Source organism: Passer montanus, unplaced genomic scaffold (assembly GCF_014805655.1).
Source record: "Passer montanus isolate IOZ18808 unplaced genomic scaffold, ASM1480565v1 scaffold15, whole genome shotgun sequence".
NCBI lineage: Eukaryota > Metazoa > Chordata > Aves > Passeriformes > Passeridae > Passer > Passer montanus.
Genome location: NW_024362051.1, coordinates 10529621 through 10546937, shown reverse-complemented (window position 1 = coordinate 10546937; position 17317 = coordinate 10529621). Strand labels below are relative to the sequence as shown.

At 52.0% G+C, this 17317-nt stretch overlaps 1 protein-coding gene across 4 annotated transcripts in view; it reads right to left on the bottom strand.

Annotated features, from left to right (window-relative positions):
- The window catches only part of CYFIP2 (cytoplasmic FMR1 interacting protein 2), a 49962-nt gene extending 34470 nt beyond the window's left edge, over positions 1 to 15492 (bottom strand). For 3 of the 4 annotated variants that reach the window (XM_039701407.1, XM_039701412.1, XM_039701411.1), the window contains exons 1-9: positions 15334 to 15492; positions 9082 to 9222; positions 7011 to 7100; positions 6854 to 6931; positions 5287 to 5388; positions 4412 to 4593; positions 4010 to 4106; positions 3240 to 3368; positions 2198 to 2302 (exon numbers count right to left, since the gene is read on the bottom strand). In XM_039701407.1, the coding sequence (XP_039557341.1) occupies positions 2198 to 2302; positions 3240 to 3368; positions 4010 to 4106; positions 4412 to 4593; positions 5287 to 5388; positions 6854 to 6931; positions 7011 to 7100; positions 9082 to 9198 (900 nt within the window). In that variant the 5' untranslated portion in view covers positions 9199 to 9222; positions 15334 to 15492. The remainder of the gene's footprint in view (positions 1 to 2197; positions 2303 to 3239; positions 3369 to 4009; positions 4107 to 4411; positions 4594 to 5286; positions 5389 to 6853; positions 6932 to 7010; positions 7101 to 9081; positions 9223 to 15333) is intronic. The other variant, XM_039701408.1, reaches the window with a different exon arrangement.
- Between the last annotated feature and the right edge of the window lie 1825 nt (positions 15493 to 17317).

The window sequence follows — 17317 nt, the reverse complement described above, 5'->3', positions numbered from 1 at the left end:
AATTCCAAGTGCTCTCAAGATACCTCAAGCTCAGACAGGTCCCTCCTTCACTAAACTTCCACCTGCAAACAAAATCCAACCAAGGACAGCTCATCAATAAAATATGAAGCTTCAACTTCACCCAGCTACAAAAAGCCTTGCCCCAAAATTCAGGGAAGATGGGGGCAAATTCCCTGTCCTATTATCACACACTTCTCAGGCTGAGTTGTGCACAGGATGTGTAATGCTGTCACCAGGGATTCCCACTGGCACTTCCATAAAATGTTTAAATGAAGGGGCAGTTCGTTTTCAGTACTCAAATTCCTGGGCAATCCACTAGAAATTTAATCAGAAAGCAATATGCAGATGTAGTGAAGGAGTAGTTGGTCTTTCCTCATTGAGATCTGATAGTTTGGAGTGGCACTTTTCTGATTAGGTGAGACCACAGTAGATGCTGGAGAAATGCAAATGGAAACCAAGCTGGAGAGGAGAAAGTTGCTCTATGCAATGCAAGGTTTTTCACCTCATTCATAGCACTTTGCAATGAACAGCAAATCTGTCTGAATGCACTGAGATGACCAAACTCCACAGATTACACTGAAGGCTTGATTGAGAGATTTAGTTGAATTAACAAAGCTGAATCAGGTAAAACCCAGAAGAGTCTAAAGAATGATGTGATAAATCACCTTTGAAGAGCAGTCTCCCCAGTGATGGGAGGTTTTTTAAACACCTCATCATTGCCCTGTCCATAAGGTTATGGTGTCTGTGGCTCTCTCTCTCAGGGCTGTCCCCAGGAACTGGTGCAAATTGGGGTGAACAGGTCCCCACTTGCTCAGGGCAGGAGGCACCCAACCCTTCATCAAGCCTGGGCTCACCTCTTCCCTCCCCTGCACACATCCAGCACATCACCCATAAACTGAACCTGGGGGCAATAAGCAGGGAGACATCCTCTATCCAACACCACAACCAACCTCTTAATCCAGGCTCCTCACCCCACCTGTGGGGGAAGTACCAGAGAATCCACTGTGCTGGAAGAGTGAGGGGAAGGAGCCCTCTGTGCCCTCCCACAAATCATCACCTTTTCATTTTTCCTGATCTGGAGCAAGTCTTGGTAACAGAAACTAATCTTTCCATCTCAGGGAGAAGATTAATAAAGGACTCAGGAAGGACTCCATCTGCTCCATCTGGGAGATTCTTCTGCTGTCCCCCTGCTCTTTGCCACCAGCTCATTTGTCTTTTGCTAGATCCCACCACGCCTCCTACAGCTGACCTGCTCCAAACCCAAAATGCCGCCCAGTCCCAGCCTGTGCCCAGAACCAGTGGGAGGGAGGCAGCAGCTTCCCTGAGGTGCTGTGTGGGCTCTCAGCCCTCCTCTCCACCAACAGGGTTATCCCAAACCTTTCCTGTGCTGAGTGGTCCCAGGGCAGTGCAGCCTGGCCTCCAGCTGTGGACCAGACCATGGCCAGATGTGCTTCAGCACAGAGAGGTTGTGTGGCTGCTTCCCATCCTGCCACTGGGAACATCCAGGTTTCACTGGCCTTTCCCCAAAATTCACATCTCAGACCAGACAAAAACAGTTCATCAAACCACAGAGTGACCCTTTGAAGATCTCACTGGGCACCTCCAAGTCCCAGTTGACACAACACCCCCAAAAGCTTTTCCTGTGCTACAGGGAGCACAGTTTATACATGAAATAAAACTGCCAGCTGTGTCCTCTGTCCCTCAGCTCAGCAGCTTGCAGAGGGAAAGAGAAGCAGAACCATCACCCACACAGACCTCAGCAAACCAGGCAGGTTTGCTGCTGGCCTGAAACCACAGAGACTGCAAACCTGCCTCAGGAATGTGCAAAAAGACAGAAGCCATGTCAGTGGAACACATCCTCCCCCCTCCCAGGAAACAGTCTCTCCATCCTCTGGGTCCTGGCAGGAAGCAGCCAGAGCTGCAGCTCCCACTGCAGAGCCAGCCCAGCACTGCTGTGCACCCACAGCCCTGCAGGCTCAGCTCTGCTCCCCTCACCCCTGCTGCAGCTCTGTGCCCAGGCCTGCTCACAGCAATTCCACTCCTCAGCCTCTGGCCTAGATAGCTTCTCAACCCTTGGGGTTTTTGGACCTGTAAATGATTCCTGAGGTTGTTTTTTGCTGGCAGCACGTGCAGTGGTACAGGTTGTTAATCCACTGGTCTGCAGCAAACACCAGCCTCACGCAGACAGCTCACTGACCTTGAAGAATTTGTCTATTTTGCTAAGGTTGATTCTCTTCTTGGCATCCAACTTGTAAATGTTGCTGACATTCCCATCCATGAGATACAGGCCAAACCCCATCACCTGGACAAGATGGAAGAGCAAGGTTTCATCAGCATGAAGTCAGCAGCACAAGCCAAAGACAGTTCTCCACCACTCAGCATGAGCAAAGACCATTTCAGGTTCCTTTTTACCACCTGACCCTCATGAGGAAATGTTTAAAATGTGCCTGTATCTGCCAGGAGGCACATGGTAGGCAGAGGGCACACAATGAATTGTGTGCAAAAACACAGGATGCTTCCCTTGGTTATTTATTACTCCTCTCCCCACATAACAACAACCCAGAAGTTTTCTCCACCTGAAGGCAAAAGTTAACTCCTGGAGAAAAATTTAAAATAATCTCCTGGATTGATTTTCCTCCCCTGTCATTAATTCAGTACAAATCATTACAGAGAGTGAAACTCCCCACACTTCAAAGAACCTGAGCTGACTCACACCATTATAATGAAGTTTTTATGATAATAATGACTGCAATCATTGCCAATAACTGACTGACAGCAAGGACAAATACACCAAATAAAGGGATATTTTGGCATGTTTATCTTGAGAACTCTTTACAGCCAGAAAAACAAACCTGGGAGCATCTGCCTTCTGCAGGGAGTTATTGCTGGGAATGGGCATCAAGAAGAAAATTCTGGGTTACAAAGTTGGTGGTGATTTTACAATGTCCTCTGCAGTTACATAGGTCAAGCCCATGATCCTGCACTTCTGTGCACAACAGAAAAACCCCTTCCAGCCTTGGAGGATGTAGGGCTGGGTACCAGTAGTAGGGTAGTGGGTACCAGTGCTCTCACCCCCATGTGCTGGGCACTGTCTCTGCAGAAAAGGGATGCATGCCAGCCCAAAGGAGCAAAACATCAAGAAATTGAAGAGAGGTGTTCTCTTAGGAGTGAATTTCACTTTACTGAAACAACAGTGACTCTATGCAAGCACCAGCCCCACAAGCATGGCCCCACCTCACCTTTAAGAGCATGTGCTTCTCACTGGGGGTGAGATACATCTTGTTTTCATAGTAATCCACACAGATGTTGACAATATCAGCCAGCAACTCCTCATAGCCAGGGATAACCTCCAGCTGTTGGTGCAAACACTGAAACACAAAGAAGCCACATTATCTACATGGGCAGAGGAACAGCAGGAACCAGGCAGGAAACATTTTAAGGATTAAGAGTAAAAAAATAAAGTGGTTCCTTCAAAGCTCATTTGTGTGTTTTTCTTAAGTTCACCAGCAGAAGACTGAGCTCATGGTACCACCTGGAAAAAACAACCTTCTTCTGCAGGACAACTCTTCTTCAGACTGATCACAACACCCAAACATCAGACAATGAGATGCAAAGGAGGGTGACTCTGAGCAAACTGACTCCTGTCTCTGTGGTATTTTAACCAGTTAGCAGAACCAATGGAGCCTGTGAAGTGTGGAGGGACATGGGGGCTGAGCTGCAGTCCCCATGCAGCTGCAGGGGATGGAGTTCTAGCCGAAACTTTGTCTCCCAGAGCTCTTCTTACATCTTTTAGACCTTGATCTTCGTCTTCACATAGAGACCTTTAAAGCCACCCAGGATGACACATGAGCAGACACTGCTAGAATTACACAGCCTGACCAAAAGACCCCCAGAGCCAGTGGCAAAAACCCAACAGCTGCTGCCACAGCCTGTAGTGCTGTCAACCCCAGCAAGGTCACTGCTCCTCTCTACCCATGAGAGGTTCAGTGGCTCAGAGAAAGGGACCTGCCTGAGTGATGCGGTTGTGGTTTGCCAGGAACATGGAGAGGTTCTGGGACTCCTGGATGGACTGGGGGTCTGCCATCTTCCTCAGGAACTGGGCAGCTCTGGAAGGGACAAATCCAACATCACCAAGGGTCAACTCAGGCAATGTGAGACTGTCACCACCCACCTTCCCTGTCTGACCTGCAGCAACGCTGCAGCCTCAGACCCCCCTATAGAATAGAGCATCACAACTCTATTCACCAAGAGGGAATTGAAACACAACAGGGCTCAGAGATTTGGATAAATTCACAAAGAGAGCCTGGACAGCACAGAAACCCCATCTCCAGCCCTGATGTCCTCCTGCCCTCATTGCTGGTCAGACCAGGCACAGTCCTGTTCCCATCCCCACCACTTTGTCCCCTCTCACCTTTTGTAAGCAGAATGATCATTTTTCACGCTGCACTTCATGTTCTTCAGCTCATCCAGGACAGCAAACATGTTGATGAACTTGCCCAGAGTGAGGAGATAGGCCTCAGACACAAAGTCCTTCCTCCTCTCAGCGTGGCACAGGCGCTTCACCTCGCTGCAGAACCGCTCGATGGCCTTGCGCTGCAGGATGGGGCACGGGGTCATGCACCACCAGGGAACCCCCTCCACCCCACCAGCTCCTTTAAATAAAGCATGTTTTGGCTGGGGATGGAGGGTCTGAGGTTCCTCTCTGCTGTTCCCATGCAATGAAGCATTGTTACAAATCACTGCTGACAAGCACGCTCAGTGCTTGAGGGGAGAAAGGGGCTCAAACTCTCCAGCTGCACCTGCCCCAGGTGTGGGGTGTTCTGCAAAATCAGGCTGCAGTTTTTAGGTGGGACATAAAAACCTGACAGGATATAAAACCTAAAAATGATTGTGAAACTCAGCTGCAGCTGGTTATAATGCAGTGGTGATGGGGAGCCCACAGCAGCTGTGACTGCCTCATGGCAATGAAGAATCAGCTTTTCACATCAGCTAGCATCCCCAAAAAACAGGAGCCTGTGACACCCCTAGCTCCAAACAGTGGGGACTCTGGGTCTCCATGAACTTGAAGGGCTGAGGTGTGCTCTTTCCCAACCTGTACAGAAGATTGTGGGGCTGAGCAAGGGACACACAGATTTTCCTTCATACAGGTCTCAGGTTTCTGCTGAGGTGACTGCAAGGGAGACACCTTTTGGGGGCTGTCCTGGCAGGCAAAGATAGCACAGCCCTGCTTGGGATGTCAACACCAAAGTAAATAGATTATTTTTGCCTCTCTCCTTGACCACCTACCTGAAAATACATGAACTTCATAAGCTTGGTGACTTCTGGCTCCAGCACTTCCACTGTTTTCTCATAAATCTCCACTCGGTTTGGCTGTTCATTACATTTCACCTGCATTGCAAAGAAAACCATCTGTGTCAGCATCAGCTTCTAAGCCAGCTGTGGGTCACTGGTACACCATCTTCTCCTTGCTTCACCTGGACTCCTGTCCCCATCCAAAGACAACAGAGGGACCTGAGAAGGGGCTGGTTCTCAATACAATAGGTGAAAGCAAAAGGGGATATTCCAGATCTGAAATTCTCTCCATGCATTATAAAAAGGCATAATCCTGACTCTGGAGGATAAAAGTCCCCTAATGCATTTGTCTGGCATGGAACACAAGCATGGAGTCTGGACCTGCTGTATAATATTGTAGCATGAAGTTATCTGAGATTTGTGTTGCAAGACACACAAGGCACCAGGTTACAGCTCTGCCAGAGCCTGGCTGGGATTATTCTGGTTCTGTTGAGGATCCATTAAAAAGCACTGGGCGTGTCTGTGGCTGACAGCAGTGAACTGAGTCACTGTCACTGAGCTCCTGGGAAGCTAAATTTAAGGACTTACTCAGTTGTCATCCATCTCACTTCCAAAACAGTTACTTGGAGTCATTATCAAACGCACAGGGAAAACACCAGCTGCCCAGGGCATCCTGCTGCCCTCCTCTGGTTTGGTTTGCAGCTGTTGCTCCCAGAAGGCTGTGATGGGGCTGACAGCTCTGGTGCACGTTCAGTAACCCAGCAGCTGACTCTCAGGGCATGGGGGGACACGTCAGCCAGCCTGATGCCAAAGGAGCCTTGCCCTCCCTGCAGTGGGCAATCTAATGCCCCTGCCCTGCTGTTCCACACTGCAGTGAGGCAGTACCACAGAATCACTGAATATTCTGGGCTGGAAGGGACTCACAGGGATCAGCAAAGCCCAGCTCCAGGCCTTGCCCTGAGAATCCACCATGCACCAATGGCCATGAGGATGCAGGGAGGGTGGGAGGAGTGGTGCACACCCAGGTGCAGGCTCTATTCTTCACCTGGGAAGCCTCTGCTGCAGCAGGGAGCTGCACTTGACCAAGCAGGGAGATTGGGGGGCCAACACAGGACCCCCCTGGCCACATCCACGTGCCCCAAGGCAAAGCACAGGGATCACTGCAAGATCAAACCTGGTCAAGGTGTAACTGAACCCTCTGCCATGGCATTCCCTGCTCCTCCATCACACACAGCACTGCAGGAGCCTGAGGGGAGCACAGGGGAAGGGGCAGGGACCCACAATCTGCTCAGAGAGGCACAAATGTCCCAGGGAGAACACTACACCAGATGATTTGTAGTGCTGTGTTGCCATCAGCTTAGCCACAGCCTTCTGCTGGAGTAGCCAGGGAGGCAACAGCAAATATAAAGTACTCAATCCACAGCAGCAATCTCCTCGTGGCTGGGTCTGCTTTAGCTTGGTTTGCTTTTACTGTTCTCTCTCCACTCCAAACTAAGCCACACTCAAGACAAAACCAAAGAGGTGCTCTGGGAGCACCCCTGCCTGGGAAGGGCTTGGCTACCTGAGGGATGGCTCGTGAGCAGCTCCTCCACGTGTAGAGCATCACGGCGTACTCGTGGCCTTCCTCCAGCATCTCATTCTGAAAGACAGAGGGGTGCTGCTGGGACAGGGCAGGCACGGGGGGCTCAGCAGCCTGGGGACAGTGCTGGGGGACTCACCATGCTGGAGTGCACCGTGGCCTGCTCGATGTACCGGGCAATGCCTGTCACAAAGGCGTTCCTGTCTTCAAAGTTTGTGTCAAAATTAGCCTGTGAGCAAAAGAGAGAGATGGGATTAAACACAGCTGGGTGTTTGCTCACCTGGTACAGCCTAACATGGGATGTGCTGGCAAAAGCAGAATTAGAAGGGCTCCTGGGGCAGGGAGGAGCTTGTGATCTATTTGAGGTGCTGCACCTCTAGGTCTGCAGTAGTTTCATACCTACACACACCTTGAGATGCTTTGGAATCACACATGGCTGTCCTGCAGGGAATATGTGTGGAAATATGGCAGTCAAGACTGACATTTACAATCCTTGGCAGAATTAAGCCAAACTTTACAGCAGCCACACCGGAGAGAAAAGCCAGAGCAATTATTCTGGGGATTTTAGCTTGGTAAGTCAAAGACAGATGCAGCCTTATTAATTTCTGTTTGTGCCCTGGCTGCTAGGGGAAGACCACATCCTGTTTGCAGGAAGGCCAAGGGATAAACACAGAGAAAGGGCAGGGAATGAGCTGTCTGGAAAACATAAATATGAAAGTCAGCCCTCATCCAGGTGCTATTATCAGTGCTACTGTTGCTCTTGCAAGCACAAACAGTTGTTGGGACAAACATTTGTTCTGGAAGCTGTGATACAGTTTTGGGTTGGGACAGGGGGGCAAGAAACTGCAGAGGCAGGTTGGGGTGGAAAAGCAGCTCCCCTGGCTCTCTGGAGTGCCCTTCACATGCCCTGTGCTTGGTGATTTCCTTGCCAAGGCTGGCTGATGGTACCTGCTGCAGGGCAGGGCAGACAGGCCCCAAGCACCCAGAGCTGCTCCTGGTGATGACAGCAGCACTGCAGCAACCACACTCACCTCAGGAACTGATTTCCTGAGCAGGAAAGCTGGGAGCACAGACCTGTGGCCACAGGGCTACTCTTCTTAGTGCCTCCAGGACATCACATGTGACCAATGTGACAACAAAAGCTGAGACTGCATGACCATTTCTGGCTAGCAGGGGGAAGGGCTACACACAAACTGAGTATGATGAGGAAACAGGCTTGGCCAACATCTCCAGATCCAGCTTAGAGGAAGGTTTTAGGCCCAGCTGTGTGCACAAATTTATGGCCCTGAAAGGAGGCTGTGCCATAAGGCTGGACCCTGAGCCCCTCATGAGTCACGAGCCAGCAAAGGCTAAAAATTTATTGAAAGAAGAGATAAGCAAATAATTACATCAAGATTTTTCAGGGAGAGCTGAAATTTGAACAGCCCAGAATGACCTTTGGGTCTGATAACCCATAGAGATACCAAAGCTCTGGAACGAGCCTGGGGTCTGACCTGCTGTAATTCCAAAGCCCTGCATACAAGGCACAAAAATCACAGTGCTGGTGTATTTATACACTGCCACGGGTGAGCCAGCAACTCAGGAGTGGCAGGACGGAGAAAGGAACCCCCTATTATATTTAACCCTGGGTGTGTGCTATAGGGCAGGGTGTGGTGGCCCAGCAGCAGAGGCATCCCACTGCGGGAGCTGTGCCCTGGGCCCCTGCCAAGCTTTGCTTGGTGAGTGCAGCTGCAGCTAAATCGGAGTTGTTCAGGGCAGAGAAGTGGTTCCAGCAGCTGCCCTCCCTTGCATGCCAGCAGCTCCAGCTGGGCTAGAGGCACAGGCCAGCCAAAGCCAGGCAGGACTTTGAGCCTGTCCTGCTCAGTTCGATGCACGCACGACCGTGGAAAGGAAGCACAGAAATATGTGCACAAATAAACATCGCTGAGAACTTTCTGCTGTTATCACAAATCTTATCTCCTGCTTCCCACCCATTCATGCACTCTGGTCCTCATTTTCACTTGGCCTTAAAAGTCCCTTTCACCAAACTCTGGTGCCTTCCTTTTAAAGTCCTTGGGAACAGATTTGTGGCCAGATCTGTTCTGAACGCTTCCTTCAACACGCTGAACCCCGGATGTCTGCAGCTGGTTCTCACAGCTCCGTGTGGCCCCAAGCTTTGCATGAGCCACTGGAGCAGCCCTCCCTCCCCTGTGCCTGGGGAGATGAAGTACCTGGTACATGATGGAGGAGGGAGGAGGCTCGATGCATGGCTGCTGGTCTGGCAGGGGCAGCTCCTCCAGCAAGTCCACGTTGGACAAGGCATCCTCGAGCGTGACGTGGGTCGTCATGGCTGCGGGTGTTCAGCTCCCCTGCTACATCCAAAGCAAAAGAGAGGGTGATAGGCATACCAAACAATCAGCCAGCAGGCTGGACACTGAGTGGGAAAGGACAAAACCAGAGGCACGACTGGCTGGCATTGCAGGGGACAAAATCCCAAGTTATGTTTTCCCTTCTCTTGTGCATTATACCACACCTCTACATCATCTCTCTCCTGCGATTCAACAGCAGAGCAGGAATGCAGAATAAGAGAAAGACAACTACCCACCCAGGCACTTCTCTCTTAACTCTATGCAAAACTCTCTCAGCCAGAACAGCTGGGTGCTGCAGAGCAGCTTCAGCAGCCCCGGGTGGAAGCGTGTGCCCCGAAATGCAAAGCGGTGCTATCAAGAATATCTCCTGAAGCAGCTTGATTAGAGAAGTATGACGGATGCTGACACTCACATGCTCTCCTCACACACATGAACAGCCCTGGAAACTGTAAACAACCAACTGCACTAAATCCCAGAGGTGAACTGGAGAGGCTCAAGTGCTGTGCAGGCAAAGCTGTGGCACTGCAAGCAGCAAAAAAAGAAGTTACTGTTAAATTTCCCTACTTTTACCACTGACGTGGCATCCCCTGCTCAGTCCCAGTCTGCCCTGGAGCTGCCAAGAGCTCCAGTTGCAAAAATGAAAATAAATACACAAAATCAAAGGGAAACATGTCTGAAAGTTCCATGGTGCTTACCCCAGGCAGGCGCCCAGTGGGAACCCCAGAACAAACCTGTGTGTCCCTGCCTCCCCTGCCACTCACCTTGGCTGTGAATGCTCAGGCACGGGGGATGGTGCTGTCACCCAGGCTGAGCCCTTGTGTAATCACAGCCACAGGGCTTCCCCAGTTAATGCCTAATCCTGTGCAATAGCTGGGCCTGACCTAGAGCCTGTGTCTCCCAGAAAAACACCCTGCTGCACTTAGACATTTGGAGAGAGAATTCTTTAAATATTGGCACCTGAATCCATTAGAAAATCACACCCCCTCCAGTGCTTCCTGCCTCACTCAGAGCCTGTCTAGTTTGAAATGTGGGCCTTTGAGTTTCGTTGCTCTGATCTGCAGGACAGTAAAGCTCCCTAAATCAAAGTTCCCATTGAGACACTCACACATTTCAATACAACACCCTGCAAGCCAGCTAAGCTCTTTGCCTGCCTCATTACAGAGCATGTTTCCAAATCCTTTAATCATCTCTTTGGCTTTTCTCTAAGCTTTTGCAACTTTTTTTTGCCAGGCACGGTAGCAGGCAGGACACAAGGCTCTGGCAGTGTCTGCACAAGCACCAAATAAAGCAGCAGCAGAACCACAGCAGCTCCTTGGGTCACAACAGCATCTCCCACTGATTCCAAGAAAATAAGTTTGTTTTTTTATTTCCAGCACTGGGAGCAGAAGGATTAATGGCTTAGGCACCATCCATGGATAGGCACCCAGCAAGGGGGAGGCACAGGGTGCACTCCTGGGGTGGCTCCACGTTGGGTCATAGGAGGGAAGGAGTCTGTAGCTGTGCCACATCATCGTGGGCTGCAGGAATACCTATGAGCCTGGCAAAACTCATTCCTGCTCCACAAATGCCTCCCCAAGGCACCTGGCAGCTGAGAAACAGGTTTGGTTGTACCTGCAGCTGAAGCATCATTAAATGAGTGCCTGGAAAATACCCAAAATCTCAAGCAGCTTTTCCCCTCCACACTCAAATTTCTGTTTCCTTCTTCACCCGATTCTGGTAAAATGGTTTCCTGTTACAAATTGTAGCAACTGTCAAACCCAGACATTACATTTCTTCAGCTTCCTCCCTGCCTGCCTGTGGGCTCCCTGGGCTGCTCTGCACGGGGGGAGGCTCAGCTTGCCCAGCCCCAGATGGACACAGAACTGCCCACCCTGCTCTCCCACCATCCTCCAGCACCTCAGGAGTCCCAGAACACTCCTGGCTACTCACTCATGCTTCATTACACTTCAGGCTTCAGAAGGCAAAACTTTCCATTTCACAGCTTTGAGGGCTTTGTGGCTGTTTATTTGGGCTCATTCCCCATTTTTCCTCTAAGTCCAATTCTCAGGCCATTTGTGCAAGGTGTTGTCTGTTTCCTGTAACCAAAGGCACTTCCACAACAACCCTGTGACACCCAAAGAGCTCAGCAACTCAAGGGACAAAATTATTGCTGCTGCTTGAGGAGAAAGAGTACCAAATCCAGCATCAGGGTCCTGCTGTGCCAGGCAGGGCACACACCTGGGAGGCTGAGCCAGTCCCTACCCTAAAAATGCTGCACTTAAACAGGCAGGGAGGAAGGGTGCAGAAATACATGAACAGAAAAGAAAGCATCAAGGGATTGCAAGTGAGAGGTGCAATCAGCCAACAGCCCACCCCATGCTTTGCCATGAGCAGTGCAAGGATCCAGATACAGCTGGAAGAACTACAGACTTTGGAGGTTTAATATGAGTTTTTATGGGGGCTTCCAGCTTCCAATCCACCCTTTCTTAACACCACCCAGAAACCCAACAGCAGCTACAGGGAACAGTGTGGTCAGCCAGGACTTCCCCTGGTGTCCCCAGCACATTGCCACAGACAGCAGCCTCACAGACAGAGTGTGTGACAGAGGGGCCACTGGTCCAGGGCCAGCAGGCCTGGGTCACCACCCCAGATCATCCAGAGAGGATGGCAGGTGAAGCCCCACTCCCCAGACCTGTGCTGCCCTCCCTCACCCTCCTGCAAAGAAGGTTCTAAGCAGACATGCTGGGGCTGTCCTGTAAAGCCAGCTCCATCCCTCTGTCCAGGGACAAGGGGGACAGCTGGGAGGTCATCTGGCAGCAGCTCCAGCTCGGGGAATTCAGGAATCCTTGGGGACACTCACCAGAAACCCTGAACTGCCCTCCACCACCTGGGCTTTGGGGTGGCTGTGCTGGGAACCCAGAGGACACTCAGCCCGAGGTGGTGCTCTGGTGACAGTGCTTGGGCACAGGTGCCACGGGGCTGGGCTCCACCCAGGCAGGGAGCAGCACAGCAGAGGGCCAGGAAGAGGGTTTTTCTCTGTCCTAGCCCAGGCACAGTGGGGTGAGGCTCTCCCTTGCACACCCAAAGCACATCCTGCCTCTCTGGCCTCACAGGCTGCCAGGAGCCACCTCCAGATCCCAGCTCTGGTCAGAGAAACCAAAGTTCCTCCGGTCCTACATGTTTTGGCAAAACTGAAGGTGAGCCTGGCAGAAACCAACCCCACCCCAGTGAAACCCGAGGCAGGGGTGCTGCACTGGGCTGTTCATCCCTTCTGCTCATGAGCAGTGGTGCTAATGCTGCCCACACTTTCTGCTCATTTGCTGCAGAAACTTCCTGTCCCCTTCCCACAGCTCAGCTGCAACCCCTCTGGCCATCTCACACAGCTTCTAAAGCCAAATGATCCCACAGAGGACCTGGGGGAGCTGCAGGGAGCCAGCCAGGCAGGGATGGAAAGGAGGAGCTCCTGACACAGGGGTTTTGTGGCAGAGCCTGGGGACCAGATCTCACAGACAGCACAGCAAGGCTCTGAGGAGAGAGGATGGACATCCCAGACATCACAGGGCATGTTCTGCCTTCCCCACCAAAATGCTTGCCCAGAAGTATTGGTGCAGCATCACCCTCTTTTCAGGGAGAAGCACAAAGGTGACTTTACTGTTCAAGCAGCTTGGGGAAATAAAGACGTTTAAAAGCAGGGCCATAATGAGTGTGTTGCATGCATGTGTGCTCAGCTCCCAAGCTGCACAGCTCAGAGCTCTGGGGAAGTGGCAGGAGATGTTCAGGATTTTCAGCTTGCCTGCTCCTACTGCAGACACTCACACTGGTGCTGTAGTAGGCACCAAGAGCAGGAAAGGAGGCAAGAAAAAATGGGAATTGCCCAGACAGAGTCCAACCCTGTGAGCCTGGGGTGAGGTGAGCAGCAAAAAGACTTTTGCTGGGGAGGTGGCAATGTAGAGAAGGAGGACAAACCTGGTCACCCTCTGAGGATCTAAGACTCTTCTCCAGCTCTGATTCCCAGCCCCTGGGTAACCTGGGAAAGTCACTGAATTTAGTTTTACTCCTGTGAAAATGCTTCCCTCTCTTTCTCCAAATATAGCACCAAAGCAGTGGGCAGGTCCTCTCCTGGCCCAACAAATACCCAGCAGAACCAAGAGTCAGCTGCAAAAAAGCCAAGTTTCTGGTAGTCACTGCCTGACAGCAACAGGAGGATAAAGGATCCTGGCCACAAACATGTATTTAGTAAAAAACAACTTCATAGTGTAAAACTTTAATTTGATTTCTGCCTAAAATGCACAGGACTTGTAACTGCACCCACCACCACAGTCAGGAGGAGAGTGAGTGAGGCTGGCAGAGCTGGGCCTCTGCTCCACACAGACACAGATGTTAATAACCATAAAATTACCTTCCCATCAAAAAAAGGGAAGACAAACTGCATGACTCCTGAAGCTGTTTTTATCTATCTCCACTCTACGTTTTCTGCCATCCCATTAGGGCTGAGTTCCAAGCATTTGCACCATCCTTGTCTCTCAGCAACACAATTAGCCTGGAATTTATTTCTTTTAGAATAACTAAATAGTATTTTTTTTCTGGTGCCAAAGAAAGCAGGTCAAGCAAGGAGACACGTATATGAAACTATATTTCCAACAGAGTTGAGAAATTTAGAGCAAGTTTATAAGCAACCCACTGCTGATAGTTAAAGCACTTCTTGGGAAACAAATCAAACAGGCCAGCATTGTTAATAGTTGACCAATTATTGATCTTCCAAAACCAATCTTCCCATATCTCATGCAAAGATGATAACTGTTTGTTAACAAAAGTGAATTCAGTGAAAATTAATTCAGCATATTCTGCTTTACTCCTGAGACTCTGGTCAGAAAATGGAAGATTTTCCCCTATTCCTTAGGCTTCATTAATAACAATCAACTGTACAGTGAAAGAGAAAGAAGAATTTTCTTTTGCAGGGAATTAGCACAGAATTATATGGCCGTGACACCAGAACACTGGGCTAGTCCCCCATCTCTGTGACTAACCCCAAACTACCATCATCAAGCAAAACATAAGGGTGATTTTTCTTTCAGTATCTCAGGGCAGGAGGGTGCAGAAGCTCAGCCTAATTCTTTGTGACCTTTGTGATCCAAAGCCCCCAGGCAGGAACCCCCCTCGGGAAGCGGCAGATGGCAAAGGGGGCCACGCTCTGCTGCTGGCAGCGTCCACTGACAGCGCACAAACCCTGCCCCCTGCCCCCTTCTCCGACAGCAGGGAGCGTTGACTGCCTGCTCCCTCTTCTTCTTCTCCTCCTCGTTCTTTCCCGGTCCTCCCAACCCACGGAAATTTCCTGCGGAATCCATCCACCCGCTCCCTCCGCCTGGGCCCGCTGGGATGCGCCTGGCACGCGGCATTTCCAGCGGCAGCGGGGGCAAAGTTGAGCACAAAGGAGCGCTGCCCTGCACCGGCACCGGCGCGGGCACCGGCACCGGCACCGGCACCGGCACCGGCACCGGCACCGGCACCGGCGGGAGCGGTTCCGCGACCCCCGGCACAGCCCGACCCTGCGGCCGCTCCAGCTCTTCATTCCCAGCGCTGCCTCTGACGCCGGCGCTGCCTCCATCCCCCTCAATCCCCCTGGAACACCATATTTCCACGCCGGGAGCCGGCCGGGGCCGCCCTTCTGTCATCAGCATCCTCCCCGCGCCCCGTCCTCCAGCACCGCCGCCATCCCGGCCGGGCTTGCGCTGCCGCGGCGGGGCCTGCAGCGCCCGCGGGCCCGGGGCTCGGCCCCTTCCCCGGGCTGGGGATGCGGGCGGGGGGAGGACAAGGGGGATTTGCGCTATTTTTTCCCCGGCGCCGTGCGGCGGCTGCGGGCAGGCTGAGCGCCGCAGGTAGCTCGGGGCATTGTGGGATACATCCCGTGCATCCCGCACATCCCGGCCCGCACATCCCGGCCCGCACATCCCATACATCCTGCACATCCCATACATCCCGCACATCCCGGGCCCCCCGCACCTGCCCCCGGGGCTCCGCGGAGATGGGGCTCGGCGGCGGGCACAGCCCCGGGGAGCGAGGGAGGGAAGGAAGGAGGGAGGGAGGGAAGGAGGGGATGGAGCCGCGCAGCCCCCGCGCCCACCCCCGCCCGCTCACCTGCGCTCCGCGGGTGCGCTGCCCGGCGCCGCGGGATGCTCCGCGGGGGATGCTCCGCGCCGCCCGCACAAAGAGCAGGAAATGGCTGCAGCAAGTGCACTTCCGCGGCTCGCTCTCTCCGCCGGCCCCTCCGCGCGGCGCGGCGGCGGGCCGCGCTCCCCCCGCGGCGCGGAGCTCCGGGCTGGCGGCAGCGCGGCGCCGGCGGCTCCCGGCGGCGAGGGGAAGGCCGCCAGCACCCCCGGGGCACGGAGGGGACAGAGCAGGGGGCTGCTGCATCGAGCCTCCACCCCGGGAGGCTCGGTGCTGGCGCAGCGGGTGTGGGTCCCTGATAAAGCAGGAGCAGGCTGGGATGCTCCATCCTGCTGGTGCTGCTGGGCTCGCTGGGTCGCGGGTGTTCGGCCCCGGTGCCCCTCGGAGGAGCATTGATAGGCGTCACCTACCATCTTAACAAACGCCCTGGTGGCAGAATACATACACATCTAGAGAACATACAGAGCCTCGGATGACTGAGCGTGTTGGGGATCAAAACCTGAAGGCAGCGCCTTCACTCAGAGCTCCAATCCTTTTCTGAGTCAGCACCGCGTCTGAAAGGTCTTCCTTGTGGCATTTTGGGCATCTGGCTTTTTTTTTTTATTTATTTTTTCAGGGACAAGTTTCCAGTCCTGCTTTTACTTCTGTTTAAAGCTCTAAGACAGCTCTTCAGATGTAGTGTGAAATTCAAACTCACAGCTTTCAGAGCTCACTGCCTCATGGTGACTGATACAAACCCTTTATGGGGCTGTCTTGCTTGTTGAAAGGCACTGGTGGATACCCAAGGATTGATGGAAGTTAGATACAGGTCTAGGTGTATTTCTGTGGTGGCCCTGGCAGTGTCCCTTTCCTGAGCATGAGCCTGTGACACAATCAGATTGCTACCTGGCCTTCCCTGGATTTGAGACCGCTCCAATTCCTCAGAGGCTGCTGCTGCTGCCCATGAAGGTGTGGGGCTGAGTTGCTTCCTGTGGGTGTCTCTTGGCTCTGTGGGGAAGGCTGGACACCAGGTTTACACTGCAGATCTGCTGCTGTGATTTGAATGGATGCCATGGGCTGAAGGCACTGGGGTCTGCAAACTAAAAAAGCAGCAAAACAGTCTTAGGCACTAGGTTTGTTTTAAAGGACAGGACCACACCTGAAAAAATGTATCAATAAATCTCTGGGCATAGAAGCTTTTTCTGCATAGCATTTTTTCTTTGGGGTTTGAACTAGGTGACCTTTAAAGGTCGCTTCCAACCCAAACTATTCTATGATTCTGTGATATCTACAACTCTATCTCACCCTTGACTAGAACACATTGTAGCCATCATTCCTCTTTTTACTATTTAATACTTGTCAGAAAAAATCAGTAAGTGAGCATTGTTACTGCAGACACAAAAGATTTAACAGTAAATATTCTGAGGCTGTGGGTGAAGGATAGTTCAAGAAATCTGGCAGAAAAGTCTGCTGTGGACTTTTTTTTGCACAGTTTAATCTGGTCCCATTATCAGCCAGGCCCACTGTGATGGGAATTCCATGAATGTTATGATTCTATTTTAATTTTCTGCTCCATGTTGTCTTAGCTGGTGCAAGGATAGAATGAGCTTCGCTGCATTTGTCCTGCAGATTTCCCTGCAGGCTGGGGACAATGACAGCACGGGGCAGCCCCAGGCAGCTGCAGCAGCACTGTGTGCATCAGTGTGTGGAGAGGAGAGAACACGGTGGTGGGGTGAGCTGAACACAAGAACACACAAGAATTTGTGCTGGCTGCCAGGTGAGCTTCAGCAGAGCCATTCACCTGAATCCTGCTGTGCTGACAGGCGTTCAGAGAGGGACAACACCAGCCACATAAAAACACGTTCATTAAAAAACACTTTAGGTAATTCTAGATTTTTTTTCAGGCCTGATTTTAAGGTAATTGTGCACTGGAACAACACCCACATCTGCAGGGGGACTGACCCATGCTCAGAAA